The sequence below is a fragment of the Arachis hypogaea genome, chromosome 1 (assembly GCF_003086295.3).
Source record: "Arachis hypogaea cultivar Tifrunner chromosome 1, arahy.Tifrunner.gnm2.J5K5, whole genome shotgun sequence".
Classification (NCBI taxonomy): Eukaryota; Viridiplantae; Streptophyta; class Magnoliopsida; order Fabales; family Fabaceae; genus Arachis; species Arachis hypogaea.
The window spans coordinates 94,335,784-94,357,900 of record NC_092036.1 but is presented as its reverse complement, the minus strand read 5'-3'; the positions used below and the strand labels follow the sequence as shown (position 1 = coordinate 94,357,900).

General features: G+C 33.3%; 2 protein-coding genes across 3 annotated transcripts; one reads left to right on the top strand and one right to left on the bottom strand.

The window, feature by feature from the left end:
* The first annotated feature begins 1,447 nt into the window (after positions 1-1,447).
* LOC112696801 (myosin-17) lies at positions 1,448-16,524 on the top strand. Of its 2 annotated transcripts, XR_011862009.1 has the most exons (40): positions 1,448-1,906; positions 3,647-3,775; positions 4,051-4,194; positions 4,303-4,448; positions 4,536-4,692; positions 4,871-4,929; positions 5,177-5,336; positions 5,421-5,570; positions 5,661-5,797; positions 5,899-6,045; positions 6,425-6,526; positions 6,599-6,656; positions 6,747-6,848; positions 7,055-7,092; positions 7,287-7,413; positions 7,523-7,693; positions 7,832-7,963; positions 8,078-8,187; positions 8,444-8,504; positions 9,110-9,287; positions 9,686-9,891; positions 10,019-10,138; positions 10,220-10,318; positions 10,423-10,644; positions 11,031-11,170; positions 11,820-11,937; positions 12,009-12,059; positions 12,168-12,248; positions 12,380-12,550; positions 12,631-12,786; positions 12,877-13,083; positions 13,554-13,691; positions 13,767-13,837; positions 13,962-14,061; positions 14,152-14,208; positions 14,306-14,362; positions 14,451-14,531; positions 14,675-14,757; positions 14,840-15,024; positions 15,908-16,524. XR_011862009.1 is itself a non-coding variant. In XM_025749680.3 (39 exons), the coding sequence occupies exons 1-39, from the start codon at positions 1,904-1,906 to the stop codon at positions 14,961-14,963; spliced, it is 4,593 nt and encodes a 1,530-aa protein (XP_025605465.1). In that variant the 5' UTR covers positions 1,448-1,903; the 3' UTR covers positions 14,964-15,627. The 2 variants fall into 2 exon arrangements, 1 of the variants encoding a protein (XP_025605465.1); XM_025749680.3 differs by lacking the exon at positions 15,908-16,524 and having other exon boundaries at positions 14,840-15,627.
* LOC112696809 (glycerophosphocholine acyltransferase 1) lies at positions 15,885-21,115 on the bottom strand. The gene is made up of 8 exons (XM_025749692.2): positions 20,806-21,115; positions 20,637-20,705; positions 20,261-20,318; positions 20,048-20,148; positions 19,153-19,248; positions 18,974-19,067; positions 18,651-18,888; positions 15,885-16,418 (listed from the first exon to the last, which is right to left on the bottom strand). The coding sequence occupies exons 1-8, from the start codon at positions 20,890-20,892 to the stop codon at positions 16,124-16,126; spliced, it is 1,038 nt and encodes a 345-aa protein (XP_025605477.1). The 5' UTR covers positions 20,893-21,115; the 3' UTR covers positions 15,885-16,123.
* Positions 21,116-22,117: the final 1,002 nt, after the last annotated feature.

The window sequence follows — 22,117 nt, the reverse complement described above, 5'->3', positions numbered from 1 at the left end:
TATTTTTGGTTTACAGATAGGAAGTTTATTTTGTTCTGCCTTCTCTGTATTAAGCGTTGCTTCTTGGGTTGGGCTGGGCTTTTCCAGCCTATAGCCTTGTCCAAAAAAAAAAGCCTTTTACGTGTCAATGTTAGTCTCCAATTACTTCTTCTATGGGAGATATCCCACTACTTCTTCCATGGATGGCGATGAGTTCAAGTTTGAGTTGCTAACAGAATTACGTTACGTTATCCTCCTTTTATTATGGTAGTTATGGAATTCAGTTTGAACATGGTTGCCACGTATTGACTGCCTAGGAAATTTCCCTTCCTCTCTCACTGTAACTCTTAAAATATTTTAGCTGCCAGCTAACAAAACGGGTACATTTGATTGTCTTGTCTTAAAACTTCAGCTTTTTTTAAAAGAAATAAAAAATATGTTTCGTACTTTCGTTATTATTTGATAGTTAGTTATATCTCACTTCTCTTTAATAATTGGATATGTTTATATATCACTTATCTTTAAAGAAAACCAATAATGAATATTGATTAACGTCATCTTGTGGAATAAGATATAGGAAGATTTCACGACCCAAAAAAAAAAAAAAACAGAAAGAAAGAAAGAAAAGAGAAGAGATGTATGAATGTTTTATGTTAAAACTACATAAACTATCAAAAGAGTATTGAAAATTTATATTATTGGTAAAAATAATTTTTAAAAATAAAAATGATAAATAAAATTTTAAAATAGTTAAAAATATAAAAAATAAATATTTAATATATTTTCTCAAAAAATAGAAAAAATAATTTTGAGGATTTTTTAAAACATAAATTCTAGATGTTCAATTAAAAGATTGATAAATATATTTTTTAAAATAAAATTTAGATACAGTTTATTTCATGTGAAATTGATAGCTAAGAACTATTAGATAATAATTTAATCAAATTTAAATTATTTAATAACTCTTAATTATAAATTTCATATAAAATTAACGTTAAAGATTAGTAAAAAGAGAACTATTTATTTTTAACAGAAAAAAGTGAAAAATGGAAAACCAACTATCTATTATCTAATAGACTCAGTAATAGCTAGTAATGTAGTACTAGTAGTCTAATACTAATAGCAAACAAACTTGTAAAAACACGACAAAAGTACAAAACGGATGGTGGTTTCCTAAATACAAGTAGCATCAAATGTGTTATGTCGTGCCGTTCGTAAGGAGGGAAAAATGAAGTTAAATAATTTTGATATATTGTCATATACTAAACTATAATTTAATTAGTTATATTATATTTTTTCAATTATGCGTGAATATTAGAACCAACAAAACCGGCAATGTTGTGCACACCACGAAAATATGCAGCATAGCAGCGCCAGCCAATGCCATCCCTCTCCTTCTCCGTGACCCCACCTCACCACTCCGCATACAAGAAACCTCAATTTAAAAAAAAAATTGCATTAATTATTCATTTTTGAAAAAACATATAATAATTTTGAAAATAAAAAGGACAATTGTGTGTGAGAGAGAGAATCAGAGAAAGACGCAGCAACTCTCGTGTAAAGAGCTAGCTCAGACTTGCTTTTCCCGTATGCATATATAAATTGAAAAATCGTGTACTGTGCTTCATTTCGTTGGGAAGCTTTTTCAGACGCGAAGAGAGAGAAAAGTTCAAAAAGAAAAAAAAAAAAACGAAGCGAAGTCGCTCGATCCCTTTGTTTTCTTCTTCTTTATCGTTTTCTCCGGCTTCTAATTTTAGCCTCTTCTTCTCTTCAGAATTTTTCGTTGAAACTTCAAAGCGAACGTTCTGAGCTGGCCGATCTGACTCACTGAGTTCACCTTTTTTTTTTCTATCTTTCTTTTTCTCTTGCGACTCGGCGCCGACTCGGATGAGTTGAACCGGAAGATCGCTCCGCATTAATCGCCATGGTAACTTTGAAATTCCATAACACCGAAACATTTCCGTATTTCGTTGCTTTTCTTTTGACTCATTCAGCAGCTTCGTTGAATCGGTTTGGACTTGGAGTTTTTTTTTGTGATTTTTTTTTAACTTTTCTATATGACTGTGTTGTGTTTGGGAGATACGTTTATCCTTCTGGACTAGTCTTTTTCGGCGTTAAGATGCTTATTATGAATTTTTCAATATTCGAAGTTATAGCTGAGATAGTCGATCCATGCATTGGCAAGTAAAAATAGGTGGAAAATCTACTTTGATGAACATGAACGGAGGATAAATACTATATAGGATGTAAATTTAGGAAGACAGTGTAGATAGCTTGGTATTCGATAATTTAAGAGTTCGAAGAATATTACATTATGAATTTATATTTAATTGTTGAATTTACTATGTAGATTAGTTATTTGAGGGAGGTGAATAAGAATAGAGGTATTGTTTAGCATCTTTAGCTATAGGCATGCTTCCATGGTTATGTTCTTAATGGTAATTAAAAGTAAATAGGGTGAAGTTCATATGAAATTTCGTAGAAGTGATTTGAGTACAATCTTTTACTAGAAGTTATCTATACATTTTAGTGGAATTGTTGATTCATGGTGTTATGATGAAGGAATTATTACTCGCTCATAGACACCTAGGTTGATCGTATTCCTTCCCTTGATAGCAATAAATCAACATTTCAATGAATAGGCTCATACTTCTATTTAAAATGTCATTCTATTGATGGATAAAGCACAATCTACCTAGTTTCTCCATGAGCATGCCATAATTTCTTGTTATGTCAGAATATAACAGCGTTAATATATTGCCAGGCTGTAAAAGTTAGTAAGATGTCATCTCCATGACACCTTGACTAACTGACTGTTGTTTGACTGTAAATGATTGGTCAAAGATACTGACATTAGTAAAAGAATCAAGTTAGCTAAATGCCAATTTTGTTGCTTGCTTCATAAAGAAAAGGATACAAGCACTTCTAAATTTGGAAAGGCATACTCACATTAATATTTTGCCTGTGAAGATATAATGAGAAAGACAGATCACAACTGTGATAGCAATGCATGCAATCTTCCCAAATTACGTGATTGCTTTTTAAATCGATCATTTGCCATTACCTTTTTATTGATCCAAGTGGTTATATGCAACATTGTCATTTTATTTATTGTACTTAAATACTCTTTCACTTTTGTATGTTGACACATAGTGTGACTTGTTAGACATATTGGACTGTATTCTTTCCCATTGTTTCTCGTCTCCGGAAACATTGTTCTTGCAGTAAAATAATGTGTTTAAATGAGGGTTGTATGCTCCTGTACACTGAATCTTTTGGATTCATGGTCAGGAACACATTTTCTTTCATGTTTCCCCTTTTTCTTTTTGACAATAGTTAATTTCTGTAGACACTACTTTTTCTTCTTCTTCATGCATGTTTTTGGGAATGTTAACCTTGTGAAAATTACAAGTGTTTTAACAAATGACAATTTTTGTTACCTAGATATTCATATAACCCCCTCCCCATGCCCCAACCACCAAAAAAGGGGGAAAATACATCATTTGTTGTTGATAGTGATATTGTGGAATGGCATTGTTTTATTTTATTTTTTCCGAATTAACATGTTTGCTTCAAATGTTCAATATATTGTGGAATGGCATTGTTTTATTTTATTTTTTCCGAATTAACATGTTTGCTTCAAATGTTCAATATATTGTCTTTGCAGTCTGCAGTAGTGAATATTATTGCTGGTTCTCATGTCTGGGTTGAAGATCCAGTGCAAGCATGGATTGGTGGAGAAGTTTCTAAAATCAATGGAGAAGAAGTTCATGTTCGCACTGCAGAGGGGAAAATAGTGAGTAGAAACTCTGCACTGTCTGTATGAGCATTTTGCCTAGATTTTTAATTTGTATGCAGAGTTCTTTTATCTATATATTGTCTTGGGTTATTACAACTTAATCACTTTTTTGAATTTTATAAAATTTAATATAGAATTTAATCCTATTGGATTGTAATTATGCATTTATTTGGTATTTTATACTTGTAGTTGCTGAAACTTCAGCTTTAGAAATTAAACGAGTGATTACAACCTACAGTTATGATTTTGACAACTGAATATCCCGTTTGTAGGTTGTAAAAAACATCTCAAAGGTTTTTCCTAAGGATAATGAAGCACCTCCGGGCGGTGTAGATGATATGACAAAGCTTTCATACTTGCATGAACCAGGAGTTCTGCACAACTTGGCGGCTAGATATGAACTCAATGAAATTTATGTAAGATGCCAAACTTCCTATTATTCTTGAGATAGTTTGAGTTGAATAAGAGCGGAAATAGTAACTTTTCAGCAATACAATCATGCTGTTCCTTTGATTGTAATGCAGACATATACTGGAAATATTCTGATTGCAATAAACCCATTCCAAAGGTTACCACATCTATATGATACTCACATGATGGAACAATACAAAGGAGCTGCATTTGGTGAGTTGAGTCCCCATGTTTTTGCAGTTGCTGATGTTGCATACAGGTGACTGATACATATCAATGTTAATAACTTGTTTCTTTTTGTACTCTTTTGTTATGGCTTATTCATATCCATGTTTATAATTTTTAGGGCAATGATCAATGAAGGAAAAAGCAACTCAATCCTGGTTAGTGGCGAGAGTGGGGCTGGTAAGACAGAGACAACAAAGATGCTCATGCGATATCTGGCATATCTTGGAGGCCGATCTGGTGTAGAAGGGCGAACAGTTGAACAACAAGTTCTAGAAGTATGATGGAGCTAATCTTTTGTTCTTGTATATCAATCCTTTTTTTTTCTTGTGGGCCACTATATAACTTCGTTCCTTACTACTATGTCATTTTATGTTAGATCCATTAAATACAAAGGGTGTTTAGAAGATTTGAAATTGTTTCCTCATTCTTGCTTCTGTATCAATTGCCTTGCAGTCCAATCCAGTTCTTGAAGCATTTGGGAATGCCAAAACAGTGAGAAACAATAATTCAAGGTGAGTGTTGATGGCTTCATGTTTCGTGTTAAACAAAAAGTTGTCATAAAGTGGCAAGGCAAAGTGATTCTGACCATTCAGTTTGCCCATTGCTAATATATATTCATTTTCATTGTTTTGAGTTCTAATTTCCAGTAGTATGCTGCATTATCCAGTAAACAATAGACAGATATTTAAAAAGGTTTTTGTTTATGTGTTCTTCAAAATCCGTATAACTTGTCATGTTTCTCCAAATTCTGTGATGCAGTCGTTTTGGTAAATTTGTTGAGATACAATTTGACAACAAGGGAAGGATATCTGGAGCTGCTATACGGACATATTTGCTCGAGAGGTCACGAGTGTGTCAAATTTCAGATCCGGAAAGAAATTACCATTGCTTTTACCTTCTTTGTGCAGCACCAGCTGAGGTAAGAAAACTACTTGATATTGAAATGCACTACCTTCTTTCTTACATATGTTCGGTCTGATGTTCATATATAACTATTTTGCAGGAAAGAGAGAAGTATAAGCTGGGAAGTCCTAGCTCTTTCCACTACTTAAGTCAATCCAACTGTTATGAGCTGGATGGAGTGGATGATGCACATGAATATCTTGCAACACGAAGGGCAATGGATGTTGTTGGAATCAGTGAGGAGGAGCAGGTTAGCCTTCCTGACTCCTTTTTCTCTTTATTTTTAAATGATATGGCATACTTTTAGAAGTTTCTTTATTGATATTGCTATATACTTCAGGAGGCAATATTTAGAGTTGTCGCAGCAGTCTTGCACCTTGGAAATATTGAATTTGCAAAAGGAGAGGAGATTGACTCTTCTGTCATCAAGGATGAGAAATCTAGGTTCCATCTTAATACGACTGCTGAACTTCTCAAGTGTGTGCTAGCATAACTCATTTGTTTATTTCGTATTTTCGACTCTGCTTTATTATGATTTTGTCAATGTTCAGTTCATTTTATGTATAATTCTATTGTAGGTGTGATGCTAAGAGCTTGGAAGATGCACTGATCAAGCGTGTGATGGTAACACCTGAGGAGGTCATTACAAGAACCCTTGATCCTGTTGCAGCTGTTGGTAGCAGGGATGCATTAGCCAAAACTATTTACTCACGCTTGTTTGATTGGTAATGAACCTTTGCCACTACTCATATGTTCAATATTTCAAGTCCCTGCATTGATGCTATCTGTTTCATCAATGTGCTCAAGGAAAAGCAGAACTATTGAAAACGTCTACAAGTCTTCAACTTAAATGTATTGTATGGAAGGAGCTAAACATTTTATTACCTAAAAAAAAGACTGTAATTTCAGTTTTTCACATTTAACATTGGCTATCAATTGCCACTTTAGCATGCTTGTTAAGTTATAATAATATCACTTTAGACTATGGTTATCACATGCATAGATGAAATAATGGCACATTAACATACTGGAATGATTTGTTCTACAATTTAGATTTAGTTACCAAGGTTTCAATTGCTTACAAATTCCCATTGTTGCTTTCAGGCTTGTGGAGAAGATTAACAATTCAATTGGGCAAGATCCAAGTTCTAAATCTATCATTGGAGTTCTTGATATCTATGGGTTTGAAAGTTTTAAATTCAATAGGTAAGCTAGTTGTTTCATTTGGCATTTTCGGTGTAGATTTAGCCATGTATCTGATAAATATCTTTTTCTTAGTTTTGAGCAGTTCTGTATTAATTTTACGAATGAGAAGTTGCAACAACACTTTAATCAGGTTAGGTGATTTCTGGCATAATTTGTGACCCAAATCCAGAATTCTTCTATTACTCTACAACTGAGGCATTTTTTAACTGAATGGTTGCAGCATGTATTTAAAATGGAGCAAGAAGAATACACCAAGGAAGAGATTGATTGGAGTTACATAGAATTTGTTGACAACCAAGATGTTCTGGATTTGATTGAAAAGGTATTTATCTGTTGCTTGTTACATATTATAATGTCTTGTTCTTCTTAATAATGGACAAGCAACTACTGGTACAAGATGTATGTGTGTGTTTTAAATCCATAGATTATCCATGTAAACTGTAAAAGTTTTTTTAATCCATTTCACTCTTAATTTCCCTACACAATTCATTCATGTATTGATGATTTTAATGTTTCAATCTTTTGCAGAAACCTGGAGGAATAATTGCACTTCTTGATGAAGCCTGGTATGCTATTGGTGTTGATTTGTTATTGATCTGATATTGCTTTTAAGTTGTAGCTAGATGCTTATACCTTTTCCAAATCTACTTTTTTTCTTTACTGTCTTATTTTCTCTATAACACTTGTATTAGGCATTGCCTGTAGGGTGTACTTTGTAATTTGTTTGAGTGTTAATATTAGCCTGATTTTTGTGGTACAGTATGTTTCCTAAGTCTACACATGAAACATTTGCTCAGAAGTTGTACCAGACATTCAAAAATAACAAGCGGTTTATCAAACCTAAACTTTCTCGGACTAGTTTTACCATATCTCACTATGCAGGGGAGGTAGATATATTCAGTATTTTTTATTACATGTTTCGTTTAATGACTTTTCGAATTTAAATGTTGCTTGAATATTTGCTTCCTTCTTTTTTACTATTATTTTTTTGTCCAGGTGACATATCTGGCTGATATGTTTCTTGACAAAAACAAGGATTATGTGGTCGCAGAACATCAGGATCTGCTGACCGCCTCAAAATGTTCATTTGTGGCTGGTCTATTTCCCCCTTCCCCGCCGGAGTCTTCAAAATCTTCAAAGTTCTCTTCAATTGGATCTCGTTTCAAGGTATTATTAATTTTTACAACTCTTTCTGTGCTCTTTATACCTCATTTTCATGTAGTCTATGAAACTCCTCTGTTGTATATCTAGGCTTTTTGTTTTCATGTATTAGAATTAGTGAATGACACTTTCTGAAAAATGCAGTTACAACTTCAATCTTTGATGGAGACCTTAAATTCAACAGAACCTCATTATATCAGATGTGTCAAGCCAAACAATGTTCTCAAGCCTGCTATTTTTGAAAATCTCAATATCATCCAACAATTGCGCTGTGGTGTGAGTATTAACATGGTCTTATTTGTCTTCAGTTTCACTATACAATTGTGTAAAAGAAGCGAAATATATTTGGCTCTGATTTACATTTCATGATTTTGTCATTGTTGCTTTCAGGGTGTTCTTGAGGCAATTAGAATCAGCTGTGCTGGATATCCTACAAGACGGACTTTTTACGAGTTTCTTAACCGATTTGGTGTTCTTGCCCCTGAAGTTCTGGATGGAAAGTAAAGCACTCCTTCTCTCTCTCTCTCTCTCTCTCTCTCTCTCTCTCTCTCTCTCTCTCTCTCTATGTGTGTGTGTGTGTGTGTGTGTATATATATATATATATCGAAGTGCAAGAATGCCTTTTCTGTGTTGTATTCTTATGATTTCTGGAAAGTTACTCTACTGTGTCATCTATGATTTTAACTCCTGTCTCTTGCTTCATTACATTTTTTTTTCTCACTATTTTTTGTATTGTTCTACTTTTTTTCTTATCAGCTATGATGATAAAGTTGCTTGCCAAATGATACTGGATAAGATGGGTATGAAAGGCTATCAGGTGATTCGGTATTTCCTATAACTTAATTTGCTGATGAGGGTACATCGGGGAGGGTCAATTTGAGAAACTAGGATCTGGGAGCCAAGCCTGATTTTGTTTTATTTAGTGGAATTAAATCCCCAAAGCACATGGTACTCTGCGTACATATACTGACCAATAATTATTCCTGATGCACAAATGGTGGTCAGTCGACCACCAAGCACATGCAGCAACAATGATTTATCTGATTTGAAGAGAAAATAGCTATGACGTTGATTGGTTCAGACTTAAGAGTATCCAAATTTCTTAAAAAGGCTTATAGGTTTTTTTGAGACAACCTTGGAATATTTAAATGTAGACTACCCCAGGCACATCACTTTTATAATAATATGTAGAAGTAGCAACCCAGTGGCACAGACACAATTTTGCCTATTTTGCACACTTAAATGACAGTACTGGTTGTGTTACTTGTCTGTATTTTCCTAAACTTCAAATGACTATTGAACTTTTGAAAAGTGGCTATAATTTTTATGCCACAAGTAATACCTATTGCATCTAGGGAATCTATCCATATGAATGGATCTTATTAAATACAAAGTCATACAGCTTTTTTGATGGTTTACCAGATAGGCAAGACAAAAGTTTTCCTAAGAGCTGGTCAAATGGCTGAGTTGGATGCAAGAAGAGCAGAGGTTCTTGGAAATGCAGCTAGGGTCCTTCAGAGGCAAATACGTACACATATTGCACGCAAGGAATTCAAAGAGTTGCGTCAAGCTGCAGTCTGTTTGCAATCTAATTTGAGAGGTACCCTGTATTCTCTCTTAATATACTTGTTTAGTAGTTCATAACCTTAATCAGTCCCTTGTAAGTACAAGCTTTTTTCCTTAGTGGATATTATACAGACACATCCCTTGTAAGGTTCATTTATCTTTCAGTACTGATACTAGATTAGCAAACTTTAGGATGTCTCCTTTATGCTTATCTTCCTAATAATTAGAACCTTAATGGTGGAAAGCAATCATATGTCTAGCTTGCATCTCCAACACCTCTATTTGGCCTATCTGGATAGTGGATACTATAATTAGAATTTGTGACGCATTAGAACTTTGCGAAAGTAGATTTCCTTTTCATTATGGGTTGGCTATGTTAAGTTTCTATTCTTGAATTTATAGATTCATCTGGTTCTTTTCAATGATAAATAGGAATATTGGCCCGGAAGCTCTATGAGCAGTTGCGTCGTGAAGCAGCAGCTCTGAAAATAGAAAAGAACTTCAAAGGATACGTTGCTAGGAAATCTTTCTTAAGTGTACGATCGTCTGCAATAATAATACAGACAGGTTTAAGGGCTATGAAGGCTCGTGATGAATTTAGATTTAGAAAGCAAACAAAGGCTGCAATTCATATCCAGGTTCTGCTTTTTATATTCATACTTCATAGGTTATATAGACTTTCAGTTGAGAAAATGGAAAGATGCAATTCCTACTTTCTTATTTTCCCTGCTATAATATAATGATCTTTTTTGTCAATATCTTCAGGCTAATTTGCGCCGGCAAATTGCATTTTCATATTATAAAAAGTTGCAAAAGGCTGCAATTGTTACTCAGTGTGGCTGGAGGAGAAGGGTTGCTAGGAAGGAACTTAGAATGCTCAAAATGGTTTGAACTATTCTATCTCATTTGTAATTTTATATAATTTGACCTTATCTCGAGACTAATAATTTGTGTAATTGCATTCAGGCTGCAAGAGAAACAGGGGCCCTTAAGGAAGCAAAGGACAAACTAGAGAAGCGTGTAGAAGAACTTACATGGCGTTTGCAAATTGAGAAGCGTTTGAGGGTAACATAATCATGATAGATTTTTACATGTCAATTTTAAGTAGCTGATATAAATTTCCAGTGTTTCTTATATCATGAACTTATTTACTTTTTGACTGGTTACAGACTGATTTGGAAGAGGAAAAGGCACATGAAATTGCCAAGTTACAGGATGCTTTGCATGCAATGCAAATACAGGTAGATGAAGCGAATGCCAGAGCAGTTAAAGAACGTGAGGCAGCACGGAAAGCCATTGAAGAAGCACCACCAGTTATTAAGGAGACTCCTGTTCTAGTTCAAGACACTGAAAAGATTAATTCTTTAACATCTGAAGTAAATAGTTTGAAGGTAACGTAATTGATGGTTCTTTTTAATGATTAATTACTAATTTAACAATTGATATCATTTTATGGCCCAGTTTTCCTAAAGTTTCTTTGAAAAAATAATTATTTTTAATACCTGCGGATTTTTTTCTTTTAACCAAGGCAGCAAACTGTATCAATTGAGATTATGAAAAATGACTAAATCAGTATTCAAGGGACCTATTGAGCTACTCTTTTTATGTAGAAACTAGAAAGGATGGGAAAATTTCACCCATAAACAAAAAGGGGAAAAAAAAGGCCTACACATGGGGTTGCTAAACAAACCTTTAAACACTTACTAGTTCCCCTTGTTTGGAACAGACCTTTGAGCACTAACCAGTTCCCCGTTTGATATCCCGTTTAATCATACAGGAATCACTATTACTGGAAATAGGTGCCAAGGAAGAAGCCAGGAAAGCTCAGGCTGAAGCTGAAGCGAGAAATAAGGAACTAATTAAAAAGGTTGAAGATTCTGACCGTAAAGTGGAACAACTTCAAGAATTGATTCAGAGGTTAGTAGAGCCCCTAACTGCATAGAGAAAATAATGATCTATAGAGTTTAGCGGATGTTAGGTCCATAGTGTTATATACAATTTACACTATTATTTGTTACATAAGAATGAATAAACCATCTTTAGATTTTCATGACATGCAAACATATTGAGTTTCATAGTTGGCAATGTGATTTTCTTGTGTCCCAACCCTCAAATGCAACTAAGTAATGGTACTTAAGATTCGTTCTGGTCTAACCAATCCTGACCTAAAGCTTATATTAGGCCAGGTTCATGTTCTAAATGTTAGAACTCTCATGTCAGGTTTGCGACACAGTTTGGTTCAAATTAAGGTTACATGATTCTTTCAAATTTCCCCGAGTATGATTATTGGTTTGGTGGGTTATAACCCATAATTGATTCAATTATGCCTTCAAAGGAAAACCTAGTCAAGAAATTGGTGGCTGAGTTGAGGTCCAGCAGCCCTGTCGATCAACTTTTCCGATCCACTTTCATTTATGTTATTCATTTGTGCATCTTTTATGCCTTTGGATGTATAACACACTTCTGTTCCCATCTTCCCCATTATTATTATCATCATCATCATCATCATCTATACCTGCCTTAACATAAATCTAATTAACTTCTTAAAACAATTTTCTTTATATAGATTGGAGGAAAAAATTTCCAATTCAGAGTCAGAAAACCAAGTTCTTCGCCAGCAAGCATTGGCTGTATCACCGACTGGAAAAGCTTTGACTGCAAGACCAAGGACAATGATAATTCAGGTAAGAAAACAAACTTGGGGTCATTAACTTGCATTATAATAAGTGCTAAACTAGATTTCATGTTTATGCAGAGGATACCAGAAAATGGGAATACTCCAAACGGGGACGCAAAAATTGGATCAGTAAGACGACATTTTTCTTACAAGATATATATTAGCAGTTGATTTTTGTTTAAAAGAAGGTTTCACTTAATCTATTAAGTTCTTACCTTTTGTATGCTTATGCTTTAGGATATGGTTCTTGCTGTATCAAATGTTCGTGAGCCTGAATCTGAGGGAAAACCACAAAAATCTCTCAATGAGAAGCAGCAGGTTGGTGACTACATTAGATGCACTGAATAATTTGAATCTGTTGTGGATACTGCAAACCACATTTTCAGTTTGAATATCTTTTTTCCCCATCATTTGGTGGTTAATTTTTATAAAGTTTCAATTTGGTTCAGGAAAATCAGGACTTATTAATCAAGTGCATATCACAAGATTTGGGATTTTCTGGGGGCAAACCTATTGCTGCATGTGTCATATACAAATGCCTTCTGCACTGGAGGTCATTTGAAGTTGAAAGAACAAGTGTCTTTGACCGTATTATTCAAACAATAGCTTCAGCAGTTGAGGTAACTTAAGTTTTGATACTTGTGTCAGAATTGGAAATTCCAAAACCATTTTACTGCAAGTGATTTCTGCACATTTGTAGGCCCAGGACAATACTGATGTATTGGCATATTGGTTGTCTAATACATCCACTTTGTTGTTGCTACTCCAACGCACCCTCAAAGCAAGTGGAGCAGCTAGCTTAACACCACAACGGCGAAGAACAGCATCATCATCTCTGTTTGGAAGAATGTCTCAAGTAGCAACCATATATCCTTCCTAAGAAATGTCAGTTTAATCATTATTTTTTTTATCTGCCTATAATTTTGGTTACTTTCTGTAATTCTAGGGTCTAAGGGCATCTCCCCAAACTGCTGGGTTACCATTTCTAAATGGCCGAGGTCTGAGTAGACTAGATGATTTACGGCAAGTGGAAGCAAAATATCCAGCGCTGCTATTTAAGCAGCAGCTTACTGCCTTCCTTGAAAAAATATATGGAATGATAAGAGATAACCTTAAAAAGGAGATCTCTCCATTACTGGGACTTTGTATACAGGTATTTCATAAATTTTCTGCGGGGAATTGGTAATCAAACTAAATTATTAGGTTGATATAATCTGTCATTTATGTTTCTACAAGAATCAGAACCAATACTTATGAACCAATGCTTATGCATAGTTGACGTAAGAAAAAATAGGATATTAGAAGCATAGGGTACAGAAGGAGGCAATGTGCTTGTAGCGAATGGTGAAGATTTATTACAATGACAATATTATTTTCTCTTTACATGAAAATTGGGAAAAAGAAACTTATAGATGAAAATTTTCATCTGCTAATTGCATCAAGGTGATATGCTAGAAAAAATCGTATGCAAGTAATCCCAAAATTAGTAGTAGGTTCATATTCTGTTTGTATGCAAAGCAATCACAACTCTCGAGCGTTGAGCTACCTAGTGCTTAACAAAGTTATCTGTTTATTTTTATTTGTATGGTCATCATTTATTTATTATGATAAAACGATTTGCAGGCCCCAAGGACCTCGCGTCAAAGTTTAGTGAAAGGACGTTCACATGCCAATGCAGTTGCTCAGCAAGCTTTAATAGCTCACTGGCAAAGTATTGTCAAGAGCTTAAACAATTCTCTAAAGATAATGAAGGCCAACTACGTGAGTTCCACTTCCAATTTCTGCTTTCAATTGTCTGATTCTGATCCTAGTCTAATACGGTCTATACTATGACAGGCGCCTCCTTTCTTGGTCCGCAAAGTTTTCACTCAAATATTTTCATTCATCAATGTTCAGCTATTCAACAGGTAAATCTCTCTTCCTTTCTTTCTCCCTCCACCGCTCCATCCCCACCCAAAAGAAAAAAAGAGCATCGCATGCCATGGGCAGAATTATGTTTTTCGATGGGCTGATATGTGACCATTGCTGCAGTCTGTTGTTGCGTCGTGAGTGTTGTTCATTCAGCAACGGTGAGTATGTAAAGACAGGTTTGGCTGAATTAGAGCAATGGTGTCTCGATGCTACAGAAGAGGTGAGTATCTAGCAACTGCTGGCAATTCAGACGTTTTACTTTTTACCCTTTTATCCCTTTCGGATCTTCACCTCAATCTGTTGTGTACAGTATACTGGCTCGGCTTGGGAGGAACTGAAACATATCAGGCAGGCTGTTGGATTCTTGGTAAGTCTCTTTGAGAATGATGTGAATTCGAATTTGATTTCGATTTCGATTTCAATTATAACTGATGACTATTCACTATCGCTCTTCTATGTGTCAGGTGATACATCAAAAACCCAAAAAGTCCTTGAATGAAATAACGAAGGAGCTTTGCCCTGTGGGTGCTTTCTTTCATTCTACTAACTATTGATGATATCACACGTTATCCTGATTCTTTTCACAAGTATACAACATTGATGCTGCAGGTTCTCAGTATACAGCAGTTATACAGGATCAGTACCATGTATTGGGATGACAAGTACGGCACGCACAGTGTATCTACAGACGTAAGTTAACCATGCTCATTTTGATGGTGCCAAATTGTCTGTAATATTTGTATTATTTGAATGTGCACATCTTTCAAACTACTCCCATGTTGGAAACAAGTGATGTGATAATAAATCTCACAACATCTCTCCTGATAATGCAGGTCATAACAAGCATGAGAGCTATGATGTCCGAGGACTCTAATAATGCTGTCAGCACTTCTTTCCTATTAGATGATGACTCGAGGTACGTTATAATTTTTACCAAGTAGCGAACAGTTTAGCATTGCATTAGCAATTTCTTATTAAATCTTCGAATACGGATGCAGCATTCCATTCTCGGTGGATGACATTTCCAAATCTATGGAACCAGTTGAAGTAGCTGACATAGACCCTCCTCCGTTGATACGAGAGAACTCAGGCTTTGGGTTCTTGCTAGCACGCTCAGAGTGATTATCGCCTCCGATACCCCAACCTTGGGGAAAAACACTCTCCGCACTGCACAAGGTAGCAGGTGCGAGCTGTGCATATAATTTCATTGTTATCACATCACGTATATAGTATATTTTCACTTTTCAGCAACTCCGGCTTCTGATATTTGGTTCGTTGTCTGGGTTAGTTCATTTTTACCCCCTCAAGTTTCATCAACACGAGGGATTTTGTTAAGAAGCCATGTCACACTTGATGTGATCACATCATGTGACAAATGGCGATCATAGGTAGAGGCTGGTGTTCAGGTGACGACACCTGCCCATGTTTCTTTTCCCATTTTGTTGTTTTTCAAGTGGAATAGTGGGTGGTGCAATCAGTTACTCTAGGTTTTTTATTTTAATTTTTTTTTTAGGGCATATTTGTTTCACGTGGTTGTTATATTTGTATTTAATTGATGCAATATTTTTTCATTAAATTTAATTTTCAGATAGGTTGTTTGAAAGGCCGAGTTACAATAAAATGTGACTCGGTGCAATTGTATAGATGCCTGTTTTTTATTTTTTTTTTTAATTTCTTTTAACTGTATCTTTAAAATATCTTGTTGAAAGCTATTTGGAGGACTAGCATCATGTGCATTATCATAAGATAACTAGTCTTTTCAATAAAATGTTGATTCTATGTATTATTCCCGTTTATCATTTGCTTTAGGGCATTTGCCCATTTCTCTAGGGCGATTGTTACGGATATATTTCAATGCGGTATATCTATATATTTATATGGTTGAATTCCCTTAAGCCCAAGTTTGTGTAATGCCGTATATCTATATATTTATATGGTTGAATTCCAGTTTGTGTAATGCGGTATATCTATATATTTATATGGTTGAATTCCTTTAAGCCCAAGTTTGTGTAATTAAGCTGAAAATGCCTATAGACGCAATACTAATTAAACGACACTATCCTCAGGCATTTATAAGACTGTTGTACACGACCAGAAGTCAGAAAGGTGTCCTACAAAGTATCCATTTTTTTAAGAAATGCACATTGAATTAGAAAAAGAGCAATTTACATTCAAAACAGATATTGCTACAACAAACCAGAGGATAATTACTTTCAGGATTCCGATGTGCCATTCACAACAGAATCGTGGAACTTGCTACCATTTTCAAGTACCATACATGATTATTGATCTGGAACAGGTGGCACCTCTGTTTTCTTTTTCTCCTTGAGAATTGCCTGCCTAGGCATTACTTCTAACAGAAAGGATCCTCCATTCCACACTGATGCAGAAACCTTTAGTATTTGGAAAATTACATGCAACTCGTATGATAAGAATATTGGCACAGCCAATGCCATTGTTGCCACAGTAAATATGCCTTGAAGCAAAATGTACATCAACAAGCGATTTTGATCGCCTAGCAACCCACTTAACCTCCACCATATATTGTTCGCTTTCTGAGCCTTCTTAGACAACTCCCTATGAAATAGTGAAAATGTTTAAAATAAGGGTCACTGGCAGACCTAACCTACCAATCTAGAACACATTTTTATGTTGAATGAGAATGATCCTATTTTTCTTCAAACTTGGAGAAAAGAATCTATTATCTATCAAAATATAGAAAATGAGATACTAAAATAGTGTTTAATAAGATCATGACATTTAAGTTTTTAAATTTTCTATGAATATATCATGTTAGAACTAAACTTAGTTTGTAACAACATAGAAGATAACCTCTCTCCATATAATCACATTTAAAATATCATAGTATAATATCCATATAACCAACCTATTATCAATTCTATAATTTTTCACATTAAATTCTTGAGTAAACTATCAAAATGGTATCCGAAAGTTCATATCACCGACAAAACGAATCCTAAAAAACGCTAATAACAAATAAGTCCTTGAAAGATTTAAAAACACGATAAAAAGAATTAGATATTCAATATATATTTCAAAAAACGACTATAGAAATCAAATTTTTATACAAATTTTGCAAACATTATCAAAAAATAAGATATTTTCATCATTAAAATTTGATAATTTTAAATTTCTTTGAGATATAAAAAAAAAATCTAGAGATTAAATTTTGTGCCCAATTTTTTTGTAAACCTTCTAAATATTTATTTAAATGTTGCCACAAAAATTTAAAGCTAATGGATAAGCCATTTGCTAAATATGAAAGTTTTGTTGTTACTTACAAAAATTATAATATTTATTAGTTCTTTTTGTCGTATTTTCAAATCATTCATCGGTTATTTTGTCGATAACATCTTTCAGGGAGCTTTTTGTCAGCAATTGAATCTTTCGAGTACCGAATTAGTAGTTAACCCTTAGCGTTTGTTTTGAGATACTAAGACAGAGACTGAGAGACTAAGATTCGGTATCATGTTTGTTAGTTTAAAGACTGGTACTAAAATTTCTGTCTCTGTCCCTAAAATTTCAGTATTTCAGTACCTCCAAAAAGTGGGGACACAAGAGACTAAAATTTTTAGAGATTGAGACTGAAACTTTAATAACATTTTATACCTAAAATACCTTTATTTCAATTAATTAATTTTAATTTTACCCGTTGTACAAATTAAATTAGAATTTCATTCTTGTTTCAATTTTTGTTATTTCAATCTCTGCCTCTTAGTCTCTGTCTCTCAGTCTCAGTCTTTCTGTCTCTATCTCTCCATCAAACGCTACCTTAAATTCTTCAATTATATAAAGACATTATATTATAGAAGATGTTAATTTACATTAAATATCTGAATTCTAATATTGCATGTCTTATTTGTTGAACAAACTTTATTTTGTAAAATTATGAAAAGCATAAAAAAAACAGATCAAACAAATATTAAATTAAGCTAATAATACTTAAGGTTTATGTAAACAAACTATTATCAATTTCATAAATTCTCACATTAAATTCTCTAATTATGTAAAAGAAATTATATTATAGAAGAAGTTAGTTCATATCAAAAGTCGAAAAATTCTATTATTGCATATCCTATTTCATTTGTTGAGTAAACTTTATTTGTAAAATTATAAAAATATAAATTATATAAAAGAAGAGATTAAAATAGTATTAAAATAAGCTAATGGCACATAAGTATTTTAAATTCTATATAAAATTATCATAACACTAAATTTAACTTTTTGACATAAAAAGAAAAACATCATTTATTTAGAAGCTTTTAGTAACGATAATAAAATTTGAAAATCAATTATACTAATGGGTGTGAAAAGTGAAAACACTATGTAAAAATTGAAAATTTTGTGTAAACTATAATTGAATAGAACTGAAAAAGAAAATAAATTTAATTTTTTTTATTTGTCTTATTTAAGTCTTTATGCGTATATATAGTTTCTACATATACTAAAAATATTAGTACAAAAATTAAATTCATATATTTGTGAATAATTTCTAAATCAGTAGTTAGAAAGAAAATAAAAGTCAAACAAGTTATACTATTAACTTTATAAGTATGTAAGTTTATGCAAAATATATAAGAATATTTGTATATAATGCAATATTTACAATATATTTTAAAATTAGATTAAATAATTCTATCAAAAAATATTTTATTAAACAATTTTAAATTACTTTATTTTTTAACATAAAAAATATTCTCATTTATATTCTTGTATTTTCTTACGGATCACATGGATTCAAATCTAGTTGAATTGAAAAAAGAGGCGTGTGTAGTGTGCATAAAATACCTATAGGAAGTCATGACTTCAGGATCTCTTAATAGCCTTTGTCGACGTAGGACATTGACTATGAGGAAGTATAGAACCTGCCAGAGTGTGTAAGCTACTAATGGCACCAGAAACAGCCATGTCCAGAGAGAGGATTTATCTTCAACATAAGGCCATGTAGTTCTTCGACCAGTTCCCTCTGGATGCATGGCTTCAAAGTATGCAGGGTTCCACCACCGTATGGTAAAGAAAACTAACCCTGAAAAGAACTAGTGTTAGAAGAACTATTGCTAGAAAAAATAAATAAATAAACAAAAGGAATATGAAAATCAGGGTCTAATTACCAGGTAAAAGATGGATAAGAACACTGACAATTTTGTCAGGGGAACTGAAAACCAAGCTGCAGCGCCAAACAATCAAAGCCCATGCCAATGGCCCCTACAGCAGCACTCGAGTAAGTCATGGAGTCAATATTTTTTATTTTTTTGCCAGGAAGTCAAATTAGCAGGGATAATGTTCTTACCTCAGCAAAAGAAAAGCAAACCATGAAAAGCTTTTCGTTCCTTGGATAAAAAAGGAGGTCAACCAAGAAAATTGTATTGGCATAGTAGCAGAAATCCTGAAACACAATAAACATGTAATTGCTTTACCTAATTACCTTCATGGCTTATAAGGCAACTCGCGAAATCTTAAAAACCAGATCCTTGTGACATTGATAATGGAAATACTGAGATAATATTCTATATATTCTATTTATTTTAATCAGCAAAGGGAAGAAAACACAGTTTGTATTGACACAGCTCTCTTCTTTATTTATAGAGTTTGCTGATATAGAAGCTCTCACAAAGCAGAGTTTCAAAAATTCATCCTTCTAAATGGTCTTCACACACACACACACACACATCACAACTATACTAATATTTGGCAACTGAATTTGCCTTTCATTATACTAACTGCTGTGTTACATATATGACAGACAAAGATGATAACAATAATAAACTATTTAGAATGTAAGTGAAGCTTCATTTCAGCTATCTCGGAACGTGTATATAACTAATTCTCTAATTCTCTAACTCTCTAACAGCATTAATTACTTTCCATAAATTGAACTGATTCACTAACCAATCTGGTAACTGTAAAAATAACTCTGACAAGTTCATAATCAATAGTCTCCCCATGCCTAGAGTCAGAGATTGAGTTAGATATATGTTTACTACCTAAACCTTAAAATGCACTATTTGATGGAGTAGTTTGGAGTTTTTCACCTCTTATCACAAAGTCTGTGGATGCTGCAAGATGACAAAAGTAGTACCAATAAAATCATCATGGAAATTAATTCCACAAGCAAATAACGATTTAGTTCGTTATATACTACTAAACTTCACATCAGAAAGAGAAATTGAGATGCATAAACTTACCAATAGATAGTAATGCCATTTCTTGAACCTATAGTATATCCATCTAAGAGGAACAAAGATGACATAGAAAAAGCAATATACATAGGGAATATCTTGGGGTCCTGGTATGAAATACAAAATAGGAGAAGAAAACAGAAACTATGAATTAGTTCAAAGTAATTTAAAGAATATAAACAAACAAAAACATTGGAACAATGAGATTTATCAACTTACTCGCCCCTAAGAGGAAGCAAAATCCACCAAATCCAAGTACACCAACTAGATGCGTCACCTGTCACAGAAACAAAGCAGAGTCATCAGATCATATACAGTTCAGATTAATAACTTACCAACTGATTGTGCCAGCTACAACAATCTAACTAACTATGACACCTAAGCAACTAATTACAATACTAGCTGATCTAATAAAATATCTAGCTCACAGTATTGTGATATCACCTAAAAATTGGTACCAGAATGATTAACGACAAAAAATTCTTCGTTATTGAGATAGTCGAAAGCATAACACCATGAATGGATCAATAACTAAAGGGAGAAACCATTTCACTGGAATTGAAACGAGAAAATGAAAAGGTAAAGAGAGAAGAACCTTATTAATGAACCTTTCGTGTTCTTCAGCTTGTTTTGCGATCTTAACGGCATGTTTGGACAGCATCTCCTTCATTTGACGCAAAACCGAAAATCGTGAGAAATCGGCACAAGCATGTTGTGAAATTGAATCAAATAATCGATTAGGGTTTGAGTTGAAGAGCATTTACCTTAGATCTATCCCTGAATCTCCGTTTCAACTTGTTAGGAGGTGATTCACCGTTCGTAAACTCTGCATGGTCTTCGTTATCCAACATTATTAATTACTGTACACAAAAAAACTCTTCAGCTTCAACTCGCGAGACAGAGAAGAGAGATCGTGGAGCGAGCTTGTATCGATCGTATTGAAGTGGAAGAGAAGAAGAGCGCAGAAGAGAGGAATCAGTTACGAAAAGAAGGTGCTGCTGCTTCAAATTCGAACTTTCTCGCTACTCAATTATGTACCCTTTTGCTTTTATAAATGAATATATATACGTGCGCGCTTACTCGTATCATATGCTAAGAAATTATAGGATATTATTATTACTGGATAATTTTTTTTTTATTTTCTACGTCGTCAAATTAGTCACTAATATATTTATGTATAAAATATATATATAATTTAATTTATTTTTAATATATATTTATATTTTAATATATATTTTATATTTAACAATTAAATTTAATAACTAATTTTGGATAGTATATACGTAGTATAATTATTTTTTATTTATGCTATTAGTAATGTGTTAAATAGTTTCAATAAGAAATTAATTAAGATACTAAGCTTTTCATTCTCATACATTATAATTATCATTGGTTAAGACCACAAATTTTTTAGTTTTATAATTAATGATTTTACTAAAAAAGAAAAACCAAACCGAGACCTAAACCAAAGAGACTCCATCCTTTCTATATATATATAGAGAGAGATGTTAATTGGAGTATTGAGAAAAATGACGATCAAAATTAGTGAAGTATAGCAACATTCACTTTATATATTAAAAAGTCTCCTTACAAAGAAAATAATTTGTCTGACATGAGTTATGGGATTATGGCACACGAGTAAGGTTGCTTCATTTATTATCTGGCACTTTTTTAAAAGATTTAGTGATTAATATTTTTTATTATATTCTAATATTTAACGTAAACTATTTATTTTATTTATTTATTTAAACTGATGTGCAAGTTCACACACTCGTCACAAAAAACGAAAACCTAATTTGACTTAAAGAAAGTTACCCTTAAATAACCCTTGTGTATTATAAGAGAATACAAGGATTTTTTCCTTATATTTTATCCAATAAGGACAAGGATATTCTCTTATGCCAAGAGAATATTTTGTTTTTACGGGAACACTTATCCAAGATACACACAGGTTGGAGTGTTCGATGATCTTATCAAGCTGAAGAACATCCATAAACCTAAATGAAAAATAAATTAATTAGTTAAAAAAATTAAAATTGGTCCTGAGAATCACCTTATAATAAATTAATGGATCCC